The following is a 27,725-nucleotide window of genomic DNA, read 5'->3' as shown; positions in this document are numbered from 1 at the left end:
ATCTCCCAAGGATGATGTCACCTCACTCAGGTGGCCACTTGCACATTCCTGGAATACTGGACATTCAGGTACCCTCCAGGAGTGGCATAGGCATACCCCTGCAGGTGTGGCCATGCCCTTTCCAGCATGACCTTGTATTCTAGGTCATGACGGCCGGGACACATGATTTTGAAAAGCATGCCACCCGGCTTTCCCATCTCACGAACAGTGTATGTGAGGTCACACTGGCAAGAGCAGAGTGGTGTGCTATCCATTATAGCATCTGATACCAGACAAAACCATGTCTGATTTTGTCTCAAAACTGGCTGGGAGACAAATATTACAAAAGCAGGACTGTGCAGTTTAAAACCAGATAAGTGGACTAATGACACCTCATTTCTCCAAAACAATTAGCTGTAGCAAATGATGCAGCAGCAGGAAACCTTCTTACCCCACCACATCTTCAGGAATCATGAGCATCTCGTCAGCAATTCTCCCATGGCCTGTGAGCCCAGGAACTCTGATACCTCTTAGTAACTCTTAATTTTACTCCTTGTTCAGTGAACTAGCAGCAGGGAAGACTCTTTTAGCATGACAGGAGAAGGGCTTACATCACTCAGAAGATTTATAATAATACAGGACCAGAGAAATTGCTATACTGGATCAGAACCGTCTAGTCCAATATCCTGTCTCCGGCAATGACCAGTACCAGATGCCTCAAAGGAAGATATAAGAAACCCAGCGTAGGCAGATATGAGAAAATCTGCCTCTTCAAATAAGGATGAAACTAGTGGTTCTCCAATGTTGTTCATAAATCAGACACGCTGTAAAAAGAAGTTCATTTTATGGTGTCACTTCTCTCCACCCAGTTCCCCTCTGTGTGTTTCTTAAAATATTTCATAGGCACATAACCAGGAAATGCACCATAAACCACTTATAAACCACATAGTCTGAGAACACTACTCTAATCTAGGGCCTTTCTCCTTCAGGACATTACTTCAAATCCGGCACAGGACTGTATGGAACGAAAGTTGTTAATTCCTTAGGCAGTTATGTTAAGTCACTTACTTTTTTCTTTTTAACTAAGAAGATGAAAAAATGGCATAGAGTAATGAAGGATGTCAATACAAAAACAGCAGGTCATGTTCTGTGTCAATTAAAATTGAAAACATATTACATACAAAGCCTATTCATGGGAGAATGTGTTTTAACCTGGTGCCATAATTATGTGGACAGATTCAAATATTTCTTGCACCATATGCTGTACTACACTCTCGTTACAGACGTTTGCCTCATGGCTGCTCTAATTTACACTGATTGGTAATCACTCCCAAGGTGATGTCAGGGCAGCTAGGGAGCTGTGGCAAACAGCATTTCAGTCACATGCCTCTAGTACTCCAATGCAGGCCCGATATGAGGGGTGCACCCAGGAAGGGGCTGCATAAAGCCAGCTACTCTGACTCTATTCCACTTTCTGATTTCCCCAATTAAAAGAATCAGCAGCAGCTCATTAGGACAGCTCAGTGACTTCTCTGTGCCATCACTATCAGATCAATGGAAAGGGGACCTATCTTGGCTGAGAATCTGACCCAGTGTATTTTAAATAGAGTGATTACAATATGCCACTCATTACTGGGATTTTCCTTCATGATTCCTATGCTGTATGTCACCACCTGTCTGTCTCAGCTCTGTTATCTTTTTATCTGTAAACTTCAAAACTTATGTGAAGTGGCAGCAGCTGTGTACTGTAAATGTATGACCAGCTCTAAGCCATTTGATATGGCTGCTTCCTTCTTCCTCAATCTTGTACAGGTGCAAAATGACTGCATAAAACTACGGACGAATCTCAGAATTCATTACTTAAACTTTGACGGTACCCGCTCTAAGCAATAATCCTTGAGAACAGTAGTTACAGTAGATTAAGAAATTTACTGCAGTGTTTCAGTAAGCAGTAATTTTAAGTAGCACAATACTTTAAATGTTTTGTATAGAATATTCAAGGAACACCAGGAGATGGCCCTGTATTGCAATTTACTTCAAGATAATGTGACTTTTTAACACTCTACCCCACTGGGGGATGTATGGGAGATGTCCCACAGAGCTTTTTACTATCCTGTCCATGATCCATCAACATGATCAGAGATTCTCCTGAATTCTCACTCTGGGTGCCTACATCCTAACTTTTTCTCTGTGGTTACATCTTTACAGTACATCTTATTCTTTCACCCCAGGCTGAACAGAATCAGGATTTGTATTATTATCAATGACTGTGTAAATTATAATCTGATTTAGGTGTTAGCTCCAAAATCTATGTCCTGCCATTTTTCGCGTCTTTGTTCTTTAAATATTTTGTTTTCTGTTCCTTTGTTGTTGCAGAGCCAACATGTTAACATCATACACTATTCTCAGGTCTGTGCTGACAAAACAGTGAAGCTAGTGCACAAACACTTCTTGGCATATGGTGCTGTTTAAGTTGAAGTCGTTCAACTGAAAATAAAGAAATAGTTCAGCTCCACAAGCATTCATGCTTTGCTGAGGGTGATACGGGTGATAGTGGTTTTGTGAACTGAACCCCCATCATTTCACATAGACCAAGAGACAGTAATAATTTGGGGCATCGCTGATCTAGGTCAAATTCAAACCAGCAGCCTAAGGGTGAAGAAAGGTCACCCTCCTTAAATCTATGCCACATTAATGTTAATGTCATCCAGCACACAAGGAAATATGCAAATAGAACAGAGTAAGATCAGGTGGGAAAGAAATATTATTTAATAGATAGGAAAGAAGTATTATTGGATAGCTTCTAAGGGATGCTACAAACAATGAATCATAAAGCCAAAGATAGGAAAGCAATAGAAAAAGTTGTCCTTGACAACTTAAATATAGGGACAAGGAAGAAACCTGTCTTGTGCCCTTAATGACTACAATGCTAAAAACCCTTATGGCTCCCCTTTACCTGATCACAGATCAACTCCCATTTCTTCTCATTGTCATACTGCCGAAGTAACCTGGCTTTGTCGGGTGGCAAGTTCATTGCATTCTGTGGAGAAAGAGAAAACAAATGTGAGAGACTGCAACAGGCTTAGAACTGAGAGAGGTCAGACATGAGCAAACCAAGACAACGTGATTGTGGTGATTTAATAGTATTATTTGAATTCCTTATGGCACAGTTAATCACATTCCACAGAGGCCCTTTAAACCTCAGCCATGGAGCTCTGTCTGAAGAGGCAGGAGGAGATAGTGCACTGCTTCTTAAAGGCATTATGTCTTTCAAAGGCATAATACTTCCTGGTGTTGGAAGAAGCATGGCACAGATGGGGTCTTGTTCTCCCAGCCCAGCTATCCTGAAGTGCAGGATTGCACACAGCCATGTTACCAGTGCAAAAAGCACTAGCCTTCCCAGCACACATGCACCTTGCACCATCTCCCCAATCCTGCACTCTGGCAAAGGGGAAGGCACAATTTATCCCCACACTGGGAGATTTCAAAAGGCTTGTTTTGTAAGAAAGATCTTGAAATGCCATTGAAATGATATTTTATTTGAACAGCAGGACAATATTTGGGTTTTAAAATGTCTCTGTGTGCAACCTTAACTAGAAAATTTACATCCTGCAGATATGAGCACCGTCCATAGTGATATAGCACCATTCATATAAAGAAAATATAATGAACTAGAAACCATGGCTGACAACCTGCAATAAAGATTAAGAGTATATGGAAAAGGTGCAGGGTAGACCAAGCCTATCATCATCACCTCCTTTGATGGTAAAAAAAAAATGTCCTTTGACATCTATTTGTTAGATATTGGCTGAGATTGATTCACAGAGGTACAATTACTAAGTACATTTACTCAGTATTCTGCATCAGCACAGGGACTGCAATGGATGCCAGCATCAAAGGGCTTTAAATCATCCAGCAGCGAAGCAGTAAGACAATATGTTGGCAAACAGATAACAAAACATTCAGCCCCTGAGCTGTACAATTTCACAATTTATGACTTTATCAAACCTCCCGTTATACTGAAACAAACCTATCCTTAGGATTCCTCAAAACACCCTCCAGAGTCTGCATTCTGCCCTTAGTTATGCCTGTGAAGCCCCACTGATGTCACTGTAGCTGGAGAACCATAACTGAGTGCAGAGTTCAGAAGGCAGGATTGTGTAAGTTGCTGTACCTTAAGGAAAAGTAGCTGCCAAAGCCAGCTGAGACTGCCAGGTGCAATTTCCTGAACCCTATATGGCAAACTATATACTGAAAACTTAAACGAGCCCTAGCAACGGCAGGCTAAGGACTAATGGCAGAGTGTGTCTTTAATAGCCACATATGAATACAAGCTAGAGAGCAACTTCAGTGATCTCTTAAACTGGAGTTGAAATGCACCTTGAGCATAATCTAACAATTGTACTTACATCTAAATGGGCTCAATGATGCATAGATAAACTGCTTAAGAAAAGCGGGCATGTAGCTTTTATATCCATGTACCAAGCCTACCCAAGGAAGTCAGACTGCGATCCTCTTAGAACAAGCCTTGTATAGTCTGTATGATTGGACAGCGCCCAGCGCACACAGCTGGCAGTCAATTAACAACAACTGTAAGGGTTACATTCAAAATATTAATACCTCATGCTAATGTATTTAGAGAGGACAGCTAGACAAGAGAGCTTAACTTGCAATGGTCTGTGGATCAATATATCTGACAAAGATTTCTTAGGTCCTTTCTCCCTGTCTCATCATTACATTCCTGTCAAAGAAAAGCTGCTTTCACAACTTATATATATCAAGTGCTGATTCCTTCTTGACTACCACATCACAGTAACATAATGTTACCTTCTGCATCATGATAAGGACTTTTTCTCTTACGTTTTCATAGCAGATTGTATGACTTCCCCTTTTTACAGTAATTACAGTATCTGATTCACTGTACTGAAATAGTGTAACTTTGCTAGCATTACTGTTCTGTAACAACCTCTTCCAGTCTACCAAACAGCACGATCTACAATTACCCTGCTTATTAAGTCTCCAGTTTAGCAATGTATGACACTTGAGATGTAAGGTTCCCACCTCTTGTCTTCCCCAGTATTTGTAAGACCTTATCAAACTCCTCTGCACCCCTGGATTCTGAGAGTCAGCCAGCACCTTTGCTAAAAGCAGTGAAACACATGCAGAAAGAGTAACTAATTCCCTTAACTTTTCCATTCAAGTTAAATGTTATTGGAAGTTTCTCTGATTACTGGAAATGTTCTGGCTACCTGACAGACACCCCTGGTTCTGTTTTACCCTTCATGTGATCTAGATAGAACCATTGATAAGAGTGAAAGAAATGTCTGCTTGGTTCATCCAATCAGAGAGTCTATATTTTGTAGATGTACTTACTATCAGTCTCACAAAATGACTTACCTAGTCCCATATTGGGTGAGAGAGCCTCCCTTGAGAGTCCATTACATTGTTCTTCTATAGCAAACCCTTAACCTATGGCCCTTGCTCCTTGTCTTATCTTTCTTCATACTGTTACCTTGATGATCTTATCTCCCCATGATTCTACTCTTCTCTCATATATATCTTATCCTCCCATTCACATATCATTTTATTGCCCTTCTTGATATTTTCTCAAAGTTATTTTAAAATATCCTTCTACATCAAAATTACATTTCAAGACTATGAATGGCTGCAAAGTTAGGCAAAGAATCACTATTACGTGCAACCATACCACGTCAGGCTGTGATGTGATTAGATCTAATCAGCTCTTCAGGCCAGACTGATACTTGGATAGGAAACCTGCCTGGAAAATCCAGGCACTACAGGAAGTTGCGCTGGCAATTCAGCAGACAACACTTTTGCCTCTGAGTGGGAACTCAATCATGGCAATGCCATGGCATGGGGAAAGGAGTTGAGATGCTGTCTTTTGGAGAGTTGCCATTAAAGATCCCCTCTCCCTTTTGGTATCTTGGCCAAATTCCTATGTGGTACTGACATTCTGCCCACTTCCAATCCCCTTGTAATTTCTGTTGGACATGGTATTCTTCACTCTGTCTCCTAAACTGCTGTGTGTTATTACTGTATGTTTTCAAACACTTACTACATTTCACTCTAGAGATTACTGCACCACACTAGAAGGTAAAGTGATTCCTCGAGTCCTTCTCTGCAGTCAGGACCAAATCTTCCTCACCTTCTTCAGATGAGAGTGAGGTGAGGCTGACTAGCAAACTGCATAAGCAGCCGTATATGATTAGTACATCTCATTTAGGAAAAAGGTTTTAAGCAGCTTTGAGATCTGTTTGCATGAAAGTCGCTGTCGGCTGGTGGGCAGAACCACGAGTAAGAGAAGCTGAATAACATGCTCACCAGCTGTAGTTTCGATTCCTTTCCATGGGCTTTCTCTTACTGATTCATAAACAAAGGATTCCAAACAAAAACAAGCTGCTCACAATAGTTGGTCCCAACTGCCAGAGACAGTTCCAGCTTCTTAGCCAGCTGGAAAAGGAAAGACAACTCTCCCCTTAATTAGCCCGCACCACAGCCTTAGCTACCTTTCTATCCCTTCTCCTGATCACCGTTGTGACAGGCAGGGAAAGGCATGCTTTGGAGCTAGTGCAACACCTTTCTACTTTGACGCAGACACTATTTAAAGGCAAGTTCTTTACTATTATCTCTTCTGCTTTATATGTGAAATACCATGAAAATAGCACTGGCTTTCTTCACAAATGCATCAAATTGCACTGCTTTAATAGAGACTGATACCAACTCTCATTCCAGATAATCTCATTCACTGCTTTTCAGATATCCCTCTCCCAGGCTTCTATCTTACTCCCTCACCCTATATTTGGGGACTCCATTTGTTATGACAGGTCTACACTACAGACCTATACAAGTGTAACTATGTTGCTCAGGGGAGTGAAAAATTCACTTCCATGAGTGACATCATTATCCCAACTTAACCTCCTGTGTAGACAGCGCTATGTCAGCGGGAGAGCTTCTCCCATTAACATAGCTACTGCCTCTCTGGGAGGTGAATTAACTACACTGACGGGAAAAGCTCTCCTGTCGGCATACGAGCGTCTTTACTAAAGTGCTACAACAGTGCAGCTGCACCAATAAAGCGTTGTACGTGAAGACAAGCCTTTAAATCAAACCTTACTACAGAGAACTAAACTAATTTTTCCTGCTCCCTCTGAAATTCTCTCTAGATTGTTAATGAATGTATTAAATAATAGTCATCTAAATGCTGCCCTCTGCAGTACCCTAGCTGATACTGTTCTGCACTTGGAAGTCTTTCCATAAATAACTGATCCCTATTTCCTGTTAGACAACCAATTTCTAATACATGTTATGGCATTTTTTATCTAATTGGCAGCAATTCAATTCCTTTATAAGTGTATTGGGTGGCACTATATGAAATCTCTTCCTGAAATCCAAACGCACTATATCCATTGAGTATCTTTTATGTACTAAATCAGTAATTACAGCAAAGAAGGGTAATAAATTGGATTGGCATGACCCTATAACTTGCAGTAATTGTGACTGTATTAATAATTAACATGAATGAAGAGTCTGTATTTCGGATCCTTTTTCTGTTCCTTATGGTTAAGTGGAATGACTCACATAAGGCTGCTGGTCATTTCCTCTTTTTCTAATGACTATGAATTTCACAAACATTGGCATCACTTTTCAGCTCAGTCAGAGGACTGGGTGCTTCATTATGGTTTGGGTTATTTCACTTTCCATTTTTATCCCCAAATTAAAATCTATGATCTCATCATTATTTCATCAGTAACTCTCCTATTCATGGTAAAATCTAAACTAAACCTGACTCTTAGCACCCCTGTGTTTGCCTTCTCTGTTACAGTCACCTCATCTCAGACAATCATTTCACAGAATCGCGATACAGTCCCTGGGTCTGATTTTCCATCATCCTACACTGTGCGTAATCATTAACACCAGCCCAAAGTAGATATGCAATACTACTAAATCAGACTGGTGGTGTTTTACACCTACTTTACACTCCTTTTGCGCAGCTATAAGTTACTACACAGGCAGCAGTGCAATGGAGAATCAGGTCCTGATAGTATCTAACAGCAGCTGTTTTTTACTTTCACCTTTCTATCAACATGATGATATCTTGCCTTTACAGAGCGTCATGAAATAAAAAGCTTCATGGAAATCACCTGCTGCTATGCAGAGGAAAGCATAGGCCTGCTTTATAGTCAAAGTACTTGGATTGCCTTTGGAATGACATAACATCAGCTCATCCGACTGTATTTGATCATTCCACTTTACCATGCACTTTTTTATTCATCAAGGGAGACTAGAGGTACTCGTCCACTGACTGAAACTGTAAAACTGAATACGATTAATTAAGCGTCTGCTCCTGTGAAGGACCAGTGTGTGCCTTCTCCATTCTTTTTCTCCAAAAGGTTCATGGCAGTATAAAGTTCATTCTTTCTCTAAGGTCACATTTTCAAGTCATATATATTCAAAAGTGTTTTTAGAATCAATAAAAAGGCAAACCACAATATTTTTTTCTCCACATCTGAAAAAGCAATGTGAAATTTGTATACCTTGTATCTTGAGATGGTGGATGAGATTTCTGATTCCCCAAATACACCTACAAACAGAACCCTGGAACATTACACTTACAAATAGCTGCAACTGGATCCCATACTGCATAGAGCTGACTTCAAGGTCTGGCTTGCCAATCATATTTTGGCTCCCAAAACACATAACTTCTCTTTTTCCCCATAAATTCCAAAATTATTCATGTCTACTGCTAAGTGCCAAATAATGTAGGTAAGGGTTCTATTTCGTTTACTCTAGATTCACAATATAAAAACCAGAACTTAACTTAATTAAATCAGCAGATGGAAAACTGGGGGCAAATGCTAGGAAGTCTACTAAGTATGAAAATGCTGAAGAGTTAAAAATAAAACCAATAGCACACCATAGAAATATGCACTATTTAGCCTATGAAACTAACCTCAATTATATCCAAACTGTCACTGCAACGTGAGTCCAGATGATTTGGTAACAGCATTACATACCAAGCGTTGTCATGATTTAGTCTCATTCCAGTCAAATATATTTCATACAATACAGCTTTCACTTGACTATTCCACAATGGTTTAATGTTTCAACATGACCGTGGTAAAACAAGCAACATTCAAAAGAAACAAAAGGATCCAGTGCTTGTCTAGCTTTGTTTCAGCTTTGTATCCATGTGGCTCTGTTCCAGCTTTTACACCAGAATCCAGGGCACTGTATCCTGAACAGCTGTCTCCAGAGGCATTTTGCCTGCCCAAGTCACAATATCTCTACCAGCCATGATCAGAGGCAATGTAACCCCTTGAAAGGAGGTTACATGTGCTCCGTTTGCACTTGATCTCCTCTGCGGGCTGGTATCAATGGTCCCACCCCAACTTGCCGCTTTTGTGGTGCTAGACTGTTGTTCCTAGGGCTGTTGGAGCTACACCACCTCTGTCCCTGAAAGCTTGCAGTGCCAGGACCAAGACTGAGCTCACATGTTCAGATACTACAATGAGTTCAATATAAATGCTGAGACAGACGGACTGACTGTCCCTTGTGCATCTGTGTAAGACAGAGGGAGTATTTCTTCTTCTCTTTTTGCTTCTGATCCTCCTGCACAGGCGCAAAGCTATCCACAATCTATCCCTGAACCGAGAACACAATAACAAAAAACAAACTTCCTGAATACCTTTTATTGTTCCACAATCTTGTGGCTGCATTCAAAGGAATTACTTTATTGTGTTGCATAAAAGACCAGATGGCACCCAGTGGTCCTTGTTTTCAGAATCATGGTTCAAGGCCAGGCTGAGGTGTTCATTCTTTGTTCTTTACCAAGGCATTGTTAGCAGCTGTGGCAAGTGACAAAGGCTAATTTTGTGATGTGCACAAGGATAGAAAAGTGACCTTCCTTCAGTCATGTTGTGATCTACATTAGTGTCCAGTTCCTTTCCTGAACTACAGAAAAGCTGCTGCAAAACAGGACTTGCTTTTTCTCACTCCTTCAAAAGCAAAACAGTATGTTCAAATTAATACAACATGAGCTACTGAGAGGCAACAGGAAATAACTACAGTTAAGAACAAAAAACAAGCTATTTTCCAGCAGCAGAGCACACCTAAATTTTCTGTCTGCAGATTTCTAGGAAACAGGCTCTAGGGTGTGTATCCTTCAACTGTGTGCAATGGACTCTGCTGTGCTTTCTCTTCACGTCCATTCCCTGCACTCCTAAACTGGCTAAGCCTGGATGGCAGGCCAGTGGGACATGACCCCAGCTGGCTGAACTTAGTACACCCACTCAATGTGTTCTGGATGTCAACACTTTCTGTTTTCTATAAAGCAGTGTTATCCTTCTCCGGGAAGGCTATAAGCATCTGGAAAAGAGCCAAAATACTAGAGTAGCCATCTAATCTCAGCATTTTAAAGTCCACCCACTCAGAAAAAAGTAAAGCTCACAAAAACTAATGTAAACAGAGCTTCATTGCTAAGGACTAAACTCCTCTGTAACATGAGGTAACACAAGGGGATTCATTTAGTTCTCCAGTTTAAAACAAAATAAAGTTTATCTGTAGATTGACTGAACTGATTCAGCTTTTTGCATCCTTTTGTCCTCAAAGAGTTTTCATAGAAATTCAGTTACAAGTGTAAATCACCCAGAGTTCCATGCTGGAAGATGGTACTAACCAAATCCCTTTTAGAGGAAGGGGCTACCTAAGCCCACCCCTGCCATTTTAGTTCAGAGTTGGATCCCTAAAGAACCTATTTTCCATTTCCTCTTACAGGACTGAAATCTCTCAAGAACAGCTCCCAAGATTTCAGCACAACTCCATCTGAATTCTAGTGCTGATTCAGCCTTGAACCTGAACTTTCTGCATCCCATAGACAGCCTCCTCAGCCCATCTGCATTCAGTGCTAACATGAAGGTCCCTGCAAAAGTATTTCTGAAACATTCCAAACATCTGATTTTACAAACTGTTGTTTAGAAAAATTTTCTGGAAACCTGAAATTGAAATCTGTTTCCTCACCGTTATTTCCTCTTCTTTTCACATGCTTGCTAAGTGTCATATCTTTCCATTAATGAGAAGTTCTACTGAAAAAATATTAAGGCACAATATGCCTCTGATTTAGTCTGGGAGGATAATTCTCATTGCTAGACACCTGCCATTCTTTAGCAAAAGCATGTGTAAATGAACAGCATGGAATTATACGGATAAAAAACGATGGGTCAGTTTTGGGCCTTGACAGGGTCTCTTTAAACTTGGTAAAAATAAATCCCTATTCAAGTTATGATATATGCAAACTTCATCATCACCTAGATCCTCATTGACTGGCTAATCACACATTTAAATTTTCACTCTCATTTTCCATTAAAAACAATGTAGCCAACGTGACATCAATATTAAATAGTAATAAATTCACCAGTTAAAAGGGATCGAGTTGATATAAGGAGCTAAGAAGTTCCATTGTGTATCATATAACATCATAATATATTGTGCTATCAGTTTCTCAGATTGCAGTATAGAAATATCTTTCTCTTTTTGAGGAAAAAATTGGATTTTCAATTATTCTCTGCAGCTTGAAAACCAACTGCAAACTTTTCATCCAGAGACTTTGGATGTTAAGTTTCCAAGCCATAGGTGGGCTAAATTCTGCCCTATCTTCAACCTATGCAATTTTAGATAGGGCAGATTTAACACTTGTGTATCTGGGAATACAAGAAAGGGTCACATCTTTATACCAACTATTTTTAGGGAGACTTTCTCATTGATTTGTATGGGGAATTCTGCTTTAAAAAGTTATGGGATAATATGGCCCAATGTTTTAGTACACATTAGTCTCATTATTTAGCTGCCTCTTCATCTAGGAAATCTGTTGGCAGCAGTACATCAGAGGAACACAACATTAACACACATTTGGGGTTTACATCATGAGCAAAATCAACATCTCAGATCCACACAGATTTCAATTCTAATAATTTTGTTCTTTCTACATGTATGACATTCCCAAAGGGAGAGCAGACTGTTGGAGTGGGGCTCTTCCAGGGGAATCTAAGAGCAGATCTCACTATTTTTGCCTAGCATATCTCACTATTTAGATTATATTAAGTCTATTTGATTAGCAAAATAGATAGTCAAACATATGTATGACTATACTATATATATAGTATACACTATATACTGTACATATATATATATAGCTGACAGTCTAATCAGTTCCAGTGTCCATAAATAATGGCCTCATAATGAGAAGTCTTTTACTTTTTGATGGATTTGGTGGTTTGCTTGCTTGTCCCATGGACAAAGAACATCATTGTTTTAAAAGTGTATTAGACTGCAGCCTTTTATACATAAAAATGCAGAAACGTATTAGTGGAATATATAAGCACAGGTTCAGTATTATGCAGAGAAAATGTGCAAAAAGGCTAATTTTCTGAATCTCACTTCCTTCCTAAACCAATTGATGTTGCTGTAGACCTGCCAGCTTTCACACCTAAGATATCAGACTGTCTCCCTGCATGGAGGAGAATTTCACAGAAAGGTTCCTTCTTGCTATCAGCACTTAAGGAATCACTTTTATGTTTCAATGAAAGAAAAAGGGGCCAGGACTGGTAAAGTTCTAAACTCTCCTGAATGCTGGGACTGTAAAAATGTCTATATTCAGATAACCACTGACTTACTGACATTGAGGTGAAGTATCACAGTGGGTTAAAGCACCAAGGAGACAGGGTAACAAATTAAAAGCAGTTGGATGGATTCATTCTAGTTTATATCAGAGAACTTCCACACAGTTCAGTAGCATTTTTTAGTCTTGCTTAAGGAAGGCCCTGGGACTGGAGCAGCATATGTGAAGTTGAAAATTGAGCTGTATCAGCAGCAGAGCTGTACAAAGGAAGCTTGCAAAAACATGCCTGTACTAGGGTTATCTCATTTATTAGTCCCTGATTTTCATAAAAATGAAAACTCTCAACAAAAATTTAAAACCAAATAAACACAGTAATGAAAAAATATATAACTAAAAATGTAAGTATCTCTTCTGAAGTGCAATAAACTGCTGCTCTCATTAGTCATTAAGTTTTTATCATTTTGAAAGAAAACTTCTTTAATAAATCATATAATCCCATTTCTTTTCCAGGAATTATATTAATATATAACCAGCAAACATGATAGAGAGGTATTAATCAATTACTTCTCCTGAAAGGTCCTAATGCATTGCTAAGCCATCTTTAGTAGTTACCCCTAAAATATTAGAGTTTTAAAATATTAGAATATTATTGCAAGTCCTTCAGGGAGTGTGTTCGAGTGAAAGGATTTGCATGCATGCACACACACACACACACACACACTCTGTACCTACAACAGACAAAATCAAGGTTAAATGTCAGGGCAGACAGACACTATCAGAACTGCACGTCATTAAGGAGTGCATGAGCAGCAAGATTTTCCCACCTAAAACTGTGATTGAAAGCAACCACTGCTAATTCCTCACCATGACAGGTCAGAATAATCTACATTCCAAGGGCCTAATTCTCATCCCACTTCATACCACTGTGACTCCATTGACTTCAATGGAATTATTCCTCATCTGCACCAATGTTGGCGAAAGAAGAATCAGGTGCTTGGGATTTTCACTATCATTTTAACAGTCAATTTTTAAAAAGAACTGTTTTCTTGGACCTTGTAAACTAGATTCAGATTTTCAATGTCAAAGTTTTGCCCCTTATTCCGAAAATTGCATATTAGCAAGGACTCCCTCTCATTACCTGGTATTTCTTAATATGAGGTTATTTCTCCATATCGTCAGTGTAACTTCTCAATGCCTTACAGATGGTATTGAGAATGGTATTGTCTGTTGAATTTTATCTCCATATCTTCGGTTTTTATCCTCAGTGTTTCTGCAATGATGTACTAAACTAGACTCTTTTCATCTTCAGCTGCATTGCAGTCATTGTAGCCTGAATCATTTTAAGCTTTTATTAATATCTGGTGAGTTCTTACAAAGTAAATCCAACATTACTTCATAAGTCAAATCCGTACTTCCCAACTATGTGAAACTGAACAAAGCAAGCCTCCTTCCTGGCTAGTGAAAACCTGAAAGCAACATACAGGCTCTTTAGTGGATCCAGGTTTATTTTTTGGCATTAAATCAGTCTTCTCAGAAACTAGAATCAGAAGAAACTAATCAAAGGCATCAAATTGCAAAAATAACAAACGCAGTATGGAAAGCAGTATGTGTGAGCAAGTTGCATGTGTACAGTATGTGTATATTGATTCAACATTGTTCATTTTCAAGTATATGGATTTTTATTTGCAAATGTTCCTTTAAACTTTCCTTTTATCAGTGAATTTAGTGTGTATGAAAAGAGGCAGATTTACAACACTAGAGACTGAAATCCTCTCTTCACAGAACAGGTGAGGCCTGACCATCTGCAGTTCATGCTTCCATTCACTGCTTCAATCCTACTCCAGAGGGACCTCCTTTAAGATTTGAGCAACCAGTTCAGCCTCCTATCTATTCAGTCTTTGGCTTCTTTAATGAGATTGCCTTGATGGTGTCAGTTAAGGCAGTGGCTTTGTGACGCAACACCAGTCCTTTAGGAACTAAAGTCAGACCTCCTAGCTCAAATGATGTAGGCTACTTGTAGCTGGTATCAACTTTCAGTTACTCCTGATCTGGTCTGTACTTGAACTGGTGACTTAGTGGGAAAGACTCTCCTATCCCTTTACCAGCTCCCTGAACCAGTCAATCCCCTATTAAATGTTTTATCTGCAACTGTGACATCTGCCACTCCCACACCAATGATATAGCTGCTCTTTAAGGGGAATGCAATGTAGATTCCCAAGAGACTTTTCTCCCTCCTGTCATGCATCTGCATAGCTCCCACTGATGTTTAATATAAACTGTGAGGGAACAACTGACCTCCAATATTTTACAAAATTTAACATTTGGAGAGCACTCTTCATTCTAAATGACCACAAAGCACTGTGCAAGATAAATAAATATATTCAACCATTTCACCCATTGCCGAAATGCAGCCAATATGGCAGCTATTAAGGTCCAATCCTGCTTTTACTGAAATTAATGGCAAACATCCATTTGACTTCAGTGGGTATGAGACTGGGCCCTAAATTGCAGACCAACATTTCACTCAGGTGTTTTCCAATGTGAGGCTATCTAATATGGAAGTTTGATAAACCTATTGTTTTTTGTTTTTGGTTTGTCGTGTGATTTTTAATTCCCATGAATCTAAGATTCCAATATTTATAAAGAGCCGGGGGACAGGAAAGCATCCTGATCACATTGTTTCCAGCACATCAATCAGATACCAGAAATGTGCAAACAATGGGGGTCATCCAAGATCAGTGAGCATACTTTGCATGTATGACGTGGACTGATATAACTGAACAGTGGAAAATGAAGAATCAATAAACTGGAATATTGTGGACTCAGAAAGAAGCCAAAGTTCCCTTCTCCACAGTGTGAACTCTAAGATCTTTGTCACGATGCACATTCACAGCTGATATGGAGAGGCAGCTCAGGTCACTCTTGCCATAACTACTGCATTGTCAATATTCTCTCTCTGATCCTCCCCCCCCCCCCCATAGTAGCATATCTCTCTCTCTCTCTCTCTCTCTTTCTGACAGCAAGGTACCTGCCTACGTGTGATATAATTTTGTAACAATGTGATCATTTTAATATCAGTTTTACCCTCTTCCCTGAGGCTGATAGCCCTAGAGACTGCAGTGAAAGTACATCACAACCCCACCACATGTGCCTCAGCCCTGCTCTGGGGGAACCACACGTGGAGAGTAGAGGATAATCTTTTCTGAGATTTCTATCAAACACATCAGGGCCAAATATAGTTGGTTTTTTTCAGGTGTGGAACTCACTCTCTCTCTCTCTCTCAGTTGAGAATTACATTGAGAATCCCAAACTCACTTCATACAAGCCACCAGATGGCAATAGCATTTGGTCACTCTGAACTGCACTGAGTTGAGCCGGTGACCTAGATGTGAAAGCCTCTTTATTCCTTTCTCATTACTGTCCCCTACTGTGATAATTTCTATGTAAAACAGCTCTCATTTACCCGAGTAGGGGGACAAGGAAAAAGCCTGTACAATTAGCATCAACATCTGCCTACTGAAGTAACCCCGGATATTCTTGCAAGGAATTAAATTTAACTTAACCTCTGTACTACTTGACTTTGCAATCCCTGACCCAGTGTTTTTATTTAGAAAACCTAGAGGCAACTGTAGGAATTCTAAAAGTTTGTTAACTTTATGCAGCATTCGTAATAGCCTGAAATTAATGTACATATTGCCCTAATCCTTTTTTTTTAAAAGTGGTCTTTGATCTAAAACTGATGGTATCAGTGTATGAGTTCTCTCCCCTCTTAACCTGATTTTCTGTAAGGAACCGATTGAAAACAGTGTAATCAACCCCACTTTTACATTCAGTGACTTGTTGATAACTGAGTCTTTAGTTTTTCAGAACATACTTTATATATTAGGTCAAAGCCTGAGGCTGAAATCTGAAATATACTAATACAAAGGTCGAAGGGCTCCTAGCTTGAGTTTAGCAGAACACCCGCGATACAAAGGAAAGAGTGATGATATGAAGTAAAGAGTGACAAGTTGCTACTGTATGAAAAACTGCTGCACTGTGATCCACCACCAGCTCTTAGAATCTTAGAATTTAGTAAGTAATCTAGCTAGATATGCGTTAGTTTCTGTTTTGTTTAAATGGCTGAGAAAATAAGCTGTGCTGAATGGAATGTAGATTCCTGTTTTTGTGTCTTTTTGTAACTTAAGGTTTTGCCTAGAGGGATTCTTTATGTTTTGAATCTGATTACCCTGTAAGGTATTTACCATCCTGATTTTACAGAGGTGATTCTTTTACTTTTTCTTCAATTAAAATTCTTCTTTTAAGAACCTGCTTGTTTTTTTCATTGTTCTTAAGATCCAAGGGTTTGGGTCTGTGTTCACCTATGCAAATTGGTGAGGATTTTTATCAAGCCTTCTCCAGGAAAGGGGGTGTAGAGGTTTGGGGAGGATTTTGGGGGAAGACGTTTCCAAGAGGGCTCTTTCCCGGTTATATATCTGTTAGATGCTTGGTGGTGGCCGCAATAAAGTCCAAGGGCAAAAGGTAAAATAGTTTGTACCTTGGGGAAGTTTTAACCTAAGCTGGTAAAAATAAGCTTAGGGGGTTTTCATGCAGGTCCCCACATCTGTACCCTAGAGTTCAGAGTGGGGAAGGAATTATTCTCCATGTCTACTGAACGGCAAAAAGCAACAGGGCTTAATCTGCAGTAAGGGACATTTAGGTTAGATATTAGGAAAAGCTTTCTAACTATAAGGATAGTTAAGCTCGAGAATACACTTCCAAGGGAGGTTGTGGAACCCCCATCAATGGGGGTTTTTAAGAACAGGTTGGAAAAATACTTGCCAGGGCTAGTCCAGGTTTATTTAGTCCTGCCCCAGCGCATGGGGCTGGACATGACTTCTCGAGTTCCCTTCCAGCCCTACATTGCTATGGTTCTAAGTGTACACTATGATGCCAGCAAGAATGACTACAGCTCTGTGAATAAATGTAACATTTTTTCTGCGGCTTTCAAAATCAGCTTTCAAAAATTTTTCTGCAGCTTTGCATTTTAAATTCCTGCATTGAACAGGCCAGAGTTAAAGGTGTACTGAGTTGGGCTACTGTCTGAAGTGCCTCAGTAGCAGGGCACTGGAATTGGGGGGTAGAAATAAATATAAAAAATATAAAAATACTTAACTTCAAAACTCTTTACAAACGTTAATCTCCACAACACCCACAGGTAGAGTATTATTTTCAGTATTTTACAGGTGGAGACACTGAAGCAGAGATTAAGAAACATGACCAAAACCACAGGAGTGAGTGGGAGAGGTAGGATTACAGAATCCAGGTGTTTCTAGTTCCCGTCTTGTGTTCAGATCACCTGGACCACCACTCGCTCGTGAGAGGAATTTCCCAATGGAAGAATAATATTTGAAAGTGAGTTCTTTTGAAAATCTACCAAAAAAAAAAAAAAGAGGAGTACTTGTGGCACCTTAGAGACTAACAAATTTATTTGAGCATAAGCTTTCATGAGCTACAGCTCACGTCATCGGATGCATGCAGTGGAAAATACAGTGGGGAGATTTTATATACACAGAGAACATGAAACAGTGAAACTCTGAAACCTTTCAGAGTAGCAGCCGTGTTAGTCTGTATCCGCAAAAAGAAAAGGAGTACTTGTGGCACCTTAGAGACTAACAAATTTATTTGAGCATAAGCTTTCGTGAGCTACAACTCATTTCATCGATGCATCTGATGAAGTGAGCTGTAGCTCACGAAAGCTTATGCTCAAATAAATTTGTTAGTCTCTAAGGTGCCACAAGTACTCCTTTTCTTTTTTCTGAAACCTTTGAAAATCTAGGTACTTATTGTCGTGTCTAAATTGGCAGCTGAGCTATTTTGAAAATCTGGCCCTAGGTTTCTAAATGCTCATGTCTAAAATCTCTTAGAATGTTGTTTGATGCAGACAAAAAACTGTTACCAATTCAACAGAAAAGGAAACACATCACGGGAGATGTGAAAAAGAGAATTCATAATGAATTTCCACATTTCCGTATTTTGTCTGGGATTTTACCTTGCTTGCATAGCGCTAGTTAAACAGAAGGCGCATTATTGGTTACAAAGCATTTGTCTAAAACTGCTTTCTATTTAGTAAATGCAAAAATTGTCACTATGAACCACATCTATAGTGGTGCTGTACACGGGAAACTCCTTTTAACTTCAATGGCTGCCTCTTGAGCTCAGCACTTCACAGGATTTGTCTGTAGGGTTGCTCTCTGTTATGCAATGATAATAGTGTAGAGAATATAACTTCAGTTTTTTCAGGCTGGATATAATCAGTGAGAAATATCCACTACAAATTTGCATTGCTATTTCAGAACAGAAATCTCTCTCTTCAACTCTGTTTTCTGAAGAGAAGTTACTGCTTATTGGCCCCAATCCTGCAAATGGATCTATACAGGTGGATGGATCTTTACACAAGGTTCAATCAGCACAGATGATCACATGACAGAAGCCAACTGGAGTTTTGCCATTATCATCAATGGGGAGCAGGGCCATAACTTGAACATGGTGCCCTGACTGTATAGCTCTGGCCCTGGCAATGACAGTTTATACTCATTGACTAGTAACATTGCTCTTAGGTTCTCTCTTATTACATTGAGAGCAGTAAGCAAAAGTATATTAAGTTTGCTGCTGCTGGGAAGTGAAGATCCCTCTGACATTTGTTTTCCAAAGTTTCATCTGTGGAACATCTTGAACATTTTGATGATTATTCCTACCACATCACTGTTTATTCCATTCAAAAGTTAAGACTCGGCCTAATATATTTCAGATTTTAGAACTGCTGAAGCCTCACTAATTCACTGATTAAAATTTCATTTTCAGTTCAGTAGCTGAATCGCCCATTCTAAATAATCACTCCAAGCAAACCTCACAGCTTTATTAAGTCATTCAAATGAACTCTCTCCCGATAAGGCAAACCACATAATCCAAAATTAAAGGCGTTTTAGTGAACATCTGAGAAAGAGAAGCAAAGTATCCCAAGAAATCAAAGATGTAGACCAAAATGTTTGTGGCTCAATCAGCACAGAGAGTTTTGATTAGTCCTCATGATCTCAACAGCTTTTAGCCAATAGTTCACACCCACTGTTCTTTCACAAAATTGCATTAGCACTGAAAGCCACAGCAGTCCCAGCTCTCTGCCAATGCAGGATGTTTCCTTGGCCTGTGGAGCAGACTAGCCCTTATTGACCATGATCCAATGCAAAACATCCCTCTAGTTACACTCCAGTTCACACTTTAGCAGCAAGAGAGATCATAAATTCAGTGTATTTCCTCCTAAAGAAGGATAGTCTCTTCACCAGATGTTCATTGATGATGGTTTTCCTCATTAGGAACCAGGATCAAGGATGAAAACCCATCAGTGTCAGCTTTGTAATTCATTCAAGAAGGTCAAAGAATTAAAACTAGAACAGCTGATGGCCTCATCCCAAACCCCCAAACTGAACTGCAACCATTGACCCCTCTTCCCTGTCCACGATCATAAAAATAGGGAGATTTCTTAAGGCAAACAGAGTCAAAACATTAAGGATGCAAATAGTGATCGCTATGTGAAATGGTTTAGAACACAAGCTGTGGGCAGTTTGCAAAGAAGACAGTATTGTTCTGAGTACGTTCTGAGTATGTTGTATGAGAATGAGAAATGGCAACAGTGTAGCATTCGAGATTTTTTTTTATTTTTGACACAGCCATGCATTGTTTGCCACACTGCTTATTGTAGAATTTCCCTGCTCATTCCAGACATTTATACATCTTTTAGGATAAACTGCTGACACACATTGGTACAAAACAGATGCATCTGAAATCGGATTGTTATTACAAATGCTTAAGGGTTTGGTTGATAGGTTAACCATTGCTAGAAAGAAGCTTCACTATAACTACAAGATCAGACAATTCCCCAGCACGCTCCTTTTTTGTACCATTGCTCACTCATTACTTGATGAAAACAGGAGTCAATGCACTGTCTGTAGAATAATATTGTGTGAATAGATTTTTTTATCAACCTTAAACAAAGTAAGCATGGCAGAAGTTGCAGAGAAACATTTACAGTCTGTGCATGCAACTGGATTGTTAAAATCTTGGTTCATGAGAAACTAAGAACTATCAATTCAGAGGCCAAGAAGGCATAAATCTAATCTATATAATAAACTGGAGCAGTAACTGCAAGTCAATTGATTCAATGGGAGCAGGATCAGGCCCAATATATATCTGCAATCAATTTGTACTCTAGTTTAAAAGCCAAATCCTGTAGTAAAATATGCAGAGCTATTCCCTAGGGACATGCTTTTTCATAAGCACTTACTGCAGTCAAGTCAAATGTCTTGCTTCATGTGCTCGCTACATTGCACCCCTTCTCAATCATTGTCAGAAGCAATTAAGCCCCCCACCCCCAAAGCTGCTGCAGCTCTGGTAGCTAGACAAGGATTCTGGGAGAGTCTGACAGCTGGTCTACACTACACCCCCCCGAGCAACGTAAGTTACATCAACCTAAGTGCTTTCCACACCAGCACTACATAGCTTCCACCTCTCGCAGAGGTGGAGTAATTATGCTGATGGGAGAGCACTCTCCCGTCAGCATAGCATGTCTTCACCAGCACTGATGCAGCTGGTGAAGTGTAGTGTAGACTTGCCCTGAGAGTAGCTGTGTTAAGGCCCAGACAGGGATATTTTAATGCTGCTCTTAGCCATCACAGTAGTGAATAGAAAGTGAGGTAGTCTCTAAGATAGCCAGAGCTCAAAGTAAGTAGGAGAAACACCATGAATTGCATCCAGAAGCAGAAGGAAAAGAAATACAATTCATGGACCACAGGTATAAGGTGTCCACAATGACCCACTTCTATTAAATGTGGGATCTGCTGTCTTCTACATTAGCTAAAGCTTCCTCAAAGGCAGCCCTAAGTAAAACACATTGCAGAGACCCAATCCGTAGTGATCAAGAAATAGTTGCAACCTGTAACCAAAAATTTAACAAAAATCGTTCAAGCAATTTCTGCTAGTTGGAAATCCAAGAGAAGTCAGGATCACCAATTATCCCAAGGATGCATCTTCAGTAGAAAAGAAGGTGTTTTCTTATCACATTAAATAACACGTGGTAACTAACACAAATCCAAGTGAGGACAAGGCAGTTTGCAACTTTCACACGTTAGCAGGTCAAGATAAAGAGTATGGGGTGCCTCGGGTATACCTTGACCTACTAACACATGTTAAAATGTGTTTTGTTTTCATTAGGATTTTCTCTAGTATTAGTTACCACCTGTTAACTACCATATAGTAAGGACACACGTTTTTTTGTAGAGAAGACATAGCCCAAGACAGTGGACCTCATTGGGAAGAACCAGGCACACTTCACCAATCATATCCCACATCAGTAATATGGACTGCTTAATCAGGGCTTGGAAAAAATCCACTCACCCACACATAAAACATATTGAACACGTAAGGGTGACCCCTAAGGACCTTGGGGCAGATGACCAACTACCCATTACCATCCTCTGAAACTTCTCAGAAAGAAATACAGAGCCACAGAAGGTCAACGTCACATGCTTTGTCAGATCCCACAAATCAACATTGTACGGTTATTTTGTATTTCTCCGTTGCTTTCAATGAGCTCAGTGATATATAAGAGAGAGACAATAAAATCAACAAGGATACTCAAATTTTGTCCATTGCAGAAGTAATTGTAATGCTGGTTTGATACTATGCATAGGACTGAAACTATATTGATAGGGATCCAAGAAGTGATCCAGGATAAGGATTAACACAAAATGTACTGACAAGAATACAGATGACATTTCTCCCTTGCCGTGCCCTTCGTGGCCATGACTCCACTTGCCCAGCCATGACCTTCCCAATAAACATAATTTGTTAAAGACAGCAATATACCCATACTTCCTGATAATAAATCTGTGATATCCCAGGACACAATGCCATGTGCTACCTACTGCAAAGCAATGGTTTATTATCTTATATTTGGAAGGACTGTGAAGCCAAAAAGCCATCGTATAGGAATGTGACTTTTTAAACCTATTTGGAGACTGATTTTGAGGCAGTTTCCTTCTGTTGACATGGAATTCATTTCATCACTGCTAAATACATACACTTCTAAAAGAACTGTGATCTTGTTGCCACACCAGACTCATATAACCATAAGCACAGAGCAGAGAAATCCATTCAATTGCAAGGCACACGGTGAGATCATATAACCTCACAATTACACAGAGATTTAATTGCTAAACTGAACCATTTCTTATTGATGAATTTTCTCTGTAATACGCACATGGTTCAAGGGTTAGCGATATGCAGTCTGGATAGTGACAGAGTAATTACCTTAACAAGAAACAATGGGAAACAAAGAGAAATAAGCAGTAATCTTCATGCTCTATTAAACTAAGAGTGAAGAGCTCATATATTTCATATTCTTTAAGTATAGCAAATTCACTAAGTCCAAGGCTGGAAAAAGCAATGTCACTGGGAGTTTTTTTTTTAGTAGACAGATAAAAAGGAGGGTCAAATTCTAGCCTTGAATATGTATGTGGGGCTCCTACAGACATGAATGGGAACACTGGGTCTGTGCCCAAGGCCAAAATGCAGGCCAGAAAATATTTAATCTAACAATTTTACTAATTTTTTGCAAAAGATTCTACTTAAAGGAACAATCTCTTTTTCATTTAGTCCCAATTTATAATTTTCATAAAGGAAGCTAAATTCCTGGTAGCATCTCTCGGAGACATTTTACTTGTGGAGGTTTTTTTTAAATACTCTAATACTCTTGCTTTCAGGGAGCCACATACACACATAAAAACAGCTGTAATCTGAAATCACTAACACCAGCACTTGCTCATGTAGGTGACAGAATTTATACATGCAAAAATCCAGTTCTCCGTATGGATTCTGGGGATGTAAATTCTTTTACCTGCTTATGGAGGTGTTAATGCTCAATCTGGTTGTGTCTATGGTAGGGATTTTGGTAAAAAGGTTACAACATTGCTACCATCAGTGAAGCTCCTCCAACGTAAAAAATAGTGGAAGAATAAGTGTGACAAGGTTCTTTCAGCCAGCAGTGTTTTTAATACTGTCTGTTATGTAGACACATGCATGCACACTCTACTGAAGTGTTACTAGTTGGAAGAGAAAATAGTATACACTTTTCATAAAAGATTCTATAACAATGATTCTATAACTTCAAAAATAAATAATGTTTGATTCTTGACAATTCATCGTTAATCTAGATGAAATGAAAAAAAGCACTCTCGTATGTATGGATTATATATGATATATTATATAAAATAATTATACTTAATTATTTATATATAAATTATTTATGTTTAATATAACTATATAATATACAATAGTAAGGACTTCTTTGTGTGGTAACAATATAAAATTAACCTGGATTAATTTTAATAGTTTTAGACACACACACACACACACACACACACACACTTATTATTTATTTATTATTTTGGTACCGTCAAACAGTGAGCCTTTTGCATTAAATTAAATATGTGTTCATAATCCACCAAACATATGCTCTCTCTCACTCACACAGACACACACAAACCTGTGTGTTGTGATAATTATATAACTGCCAAGAAAGAATTTTTATTAGGTTTGCAAGCCAATCACATGAAGTCTTAGTGCTCAGATCACATAAGCATAATAAATAGGCTGTCTAGAAGATTCCATTACATATCTACTTTCTAAGTTTATTGCTAAGTACATATTTGAAATGGACACTGGTTAAAAAAGACATTTCCTGTGGCTCTTTCATTTTAATATATTAAAGGGTATGGCGAAAACCGCTTATATTGGCTGCTTTTCTGATTATTACAGGTATTAAAACTCAACAAAAATCTTTACTTAAGTAATGTAACGGTCAGAATACACCAAGAAAAGTAAATGAACTCAGAGATTTTAGTTTTTATGCCATTGATTTCAGTGAGACGTCTAATCACAGAACAAAGTGAAGGTTCAGTTTTCTGGGCAAAATTCTGCCCTTCAGTTTACATCCATGCAAATGAACGGAAGTCAGTGGGTCAGCATGGGTGCAAATGAAAGCAGAATTTGGTCCCATCTTTAACCCTTCCCTTAATGAAGTACACTTCCCTCTTAACTATATAGTAATCTCTTAGTGAGTGAGAATCTCCATTGCATGTCTCACACTGGACAGCAGAGAGAATTGGGAGGATTATAAAAGCAAAGAAGTGCTCTCTTGGGAAGCTGAACAGAGTGGTTTGCAACAAAGCTGAAAATGTCACTAACTTCTCCCGGTGCCTCCTTAACTTTCCTGGGCAGAACTCTAGTTTTCCAGACTACTCTTTGCTGAGTATCCAACATCTTACCCAATAAATGCGAAGTTCCACTGCCCATGCTGAAGGATCCAGTCATCTTCTCACATCAGCACTAGCTCCTTTGTCCCATTCCATTTTTCTTCCCAGGTAATTTTTTCTGCCCTCATCCATTCTCTCGCTTACCAGAGTGGCCCAGCTGCTCTCCAGGTGGGAGCCACATGAACAGCTACCCAGTCATCCAGATCTTTTAACTATACCTCCCCTTTGAACCTTCCCTTTGAACAAGACATTCAGTTTAAAGTGGCTTTAACATGCTTCTAGGATATGAATGTCACTGTGCGCCACATAAACAAACACCAAAAACAAAAATAACAGCATCATTCTTCCAAGGCTCTTCACATGTTCTGCACAATGGGAGTTCTGCATGTGGAACAAGTGCAGAATAAGTAACGTAGACGATGCATCTGCAGATCCATGCTACAGATAGTAATAGAGATTTGTAGTGCAGATCCAAGAGGAAAATTTTGCCTACACAACCAAATTCAATGGATGCATGCAAGTCCCACTAAATGTTATATGAAAAGGAGTACTTGTGGCACCTTAGAGACTAACAAATTTATTAGAGCACAAGCTTTCGTGAGCTACAGCTCACTTCATCGGATGCATTTGGTGGAAAAAAAATGTTATATGTATGTAAATTACATTAAGTAATTACTAATTTTTGTATGGGAAGAAGAACACTTCAAACAAATTAATTGTATTTTGCACTAAAATTATGTAATTCGGCAAGATTTTAAATAAGTACTGCAAAATGCACATTGTGGTCTTGATTCTCATTTACATTAAATTCAGTGATGAATCCTGGTCACTTTTCCCTTGAGGCACGTTATACATATGCTAAGAAGAAGATTAAAGTCCCTGGTCTTGCAATGTAAAGAGGCCCAAGTGTAAATGAGAATAAGTCCCTATGTGTTTAAGTGCTCATACTGTTCTACATGTGTGGCTAAAAAGAAACAACATTTTGCAAACTAATAATTTATGTAATGAAAAGTCAGCCTACCAGTAAAATTGGATTGGCCATGCCAGAGACCCTGTCTTAAAAAGGGTTTATTAAATAGGCTCTTGACTTAGTTTGAACCTTCTTTGGCGCTACTCCCAGGTTGATAAACTAGCTAAGGAAACTTGGTATTTGCTGTGAATGAATTACATATTATTATATATTTAGTTATTATATATATATATAACTAAAACATTGTATTATGTATCAATAACTCCCTATGACTAGGAAAGATATTTAGAAATTCTAATTGTAACCACTTTTAAAGATATAAAAAGTGATTAATCAATCCAATTTTGCTCTCAGATAAAGCAGTGTAAATCAAGTAACTCTGTTGAATTTGGTAGTATTTGTCCAGATATTCAGCACAATTAATGAGAGCAGGATTTTTTTTTTTTAATCTTCAAACCACTTCGTAGGCAATCCTCAAACTACCCTTCTGAGATTGGTAAATTGGTAGCAGTATCCTTCATTTTACAACAGGGAGTTAGTGGCAGTATCAAGATTAGCACTCAGGATAATTTGTATCTCAGTCCTGTGCTCAGTCCACTCCTCTTTCCTTCTCTCTAGACCAAATAGGCCCAAAATGTTTATTTAGAAAAATTTAATCTGTTTTGAGTGACAAAGGTCCAAAAGCACTCAGAACTGCTATACTCTTTTTTTTTTGCACTCCTGTAAATTTAAAAATAACAAAAGCAACTTATCTGAAATTTTATGTGTAAAAAAATTCAAACAAGAAAAGCTCTTGAATGCCAAGCTTCAAACATGAGTGAATATTTACAGGCAGTTATAAACTGAAGGTTTATAATGGAAACATTGACAGGTCCTTAACTATAGGTGGGTTAGCAGGCATCGCAGTAATCCAACTGACGAGGTGTGGGTGGGGAAGCCAAAATAAACCACAAATGTGTGACTTTCTGGCCAAGGAGAAACTCTCCGTAAAGCAAGCCTGCTGTCTGTGTTTTCTTTTTGTATAGCTGACCCTGGAGACTCTTTCTGCCTTACACTGTGTCTGGCTACTAAAGAGTCAGCAAAAAGATATGACACATACATATATGAATTTTGCCTGCACCTGCGGCATATTCATAAACACACTAATGATCACGTGTGTTTATAAACTGCCCAGTGACCATGAAACCGATGCATGCAGTTTACTCTTTCACTTCAGTGATTTGTGTGCATCCCTTTCTTTTTAAAAATCAAATTAATGTTCCTCTTGGGCCTCAGTTATTTGGCCACTCCTAGAAGTAGGATTTCAGATTTGATAGGCTAATCATCTGACACAGTTTGGCAAACTCTATGTTTTTAAGAACAGATAGAATAGTAAATCCTAAGGATTGCTCTTTTGAGAGCACACTGAAGTATCCAATGATGACCAGACAGTACATAGTAAAAGGTACAATATATTAGACATGTTACAAACATTGGGCTTAATCCTGCACTCAGAGAAGTCAATGGGAGCCTTGTTATTGACTTCAGTGGATACATGATCAGCCCCATTATGTTCTGTACATAGCAGAATGGAGCCTCATTTCATATTATTTCACCAGATTTTGTGGTTCAGAAAAAAAACATTATTTTCTGTTAAAAATTAAATAATACATAGAATTAACAAGCAAAATAAATATTGACAGTAAATAAAAATGTAAACTCTATTTGTATAACTGGTTCTGTATAATGCTACGCTTCTCATTATACCCATTAAAGCCTAATACTCATTTAGAGTTTTTGAAACATTCATAGCAAC

At 38.9% G+C, this 27,725-nt stretch overlaps 1 protein-coding gene across 12 annotated transcripts in view; it reads right to left on the bottom strand.

Annotated features, from left to right (window-relative positions):
- FMNL2 (formin like 2) overlaps positions 1 to 27,725 on the bottom strand; it is a 259,549-nt gene that overhangs the window by 114,945 nt on the left and 116,879 nt on the right. For 9 of the 12 annotated variants that reach the window (XM_038421460.2, XM_038421462.2, XM_038421461.2 and 6 more), the window contains exon 2: positions 2,936 to 3,019. In XM_038421460.2, the coding sequence (XP_038277388.1) occupies positions 2,936 to 3,019 (84 nt within the window). Of the gene's footprint in view, positions 1 to 2,935; positions 3,020 to 8,950; positions 9,355 to 27,725 lie in introns of those variants that run through there. The other 3 variants (XM_038421467.2, XM_043505121.1, XM_043505123.1) reach the window with 3 other exon arrangements.

Source organism: Dermochelys coriacea, chromosome 11, assembly GCF_009764565.3.
Source record: "Dermochelys coriacea isolate rDerCor1 chromosome 11, rDerCor1.pri.v4, whole genome shotgun sequence".
NCBI lineage: Eukaryota > Metazoa > Chordata > Testudines > Dermochelyidae > Dermochelys > Dermochelys coriacea.
This window is presented reverse-complemented; position numbering and strand designations above follow the sequence as displayed.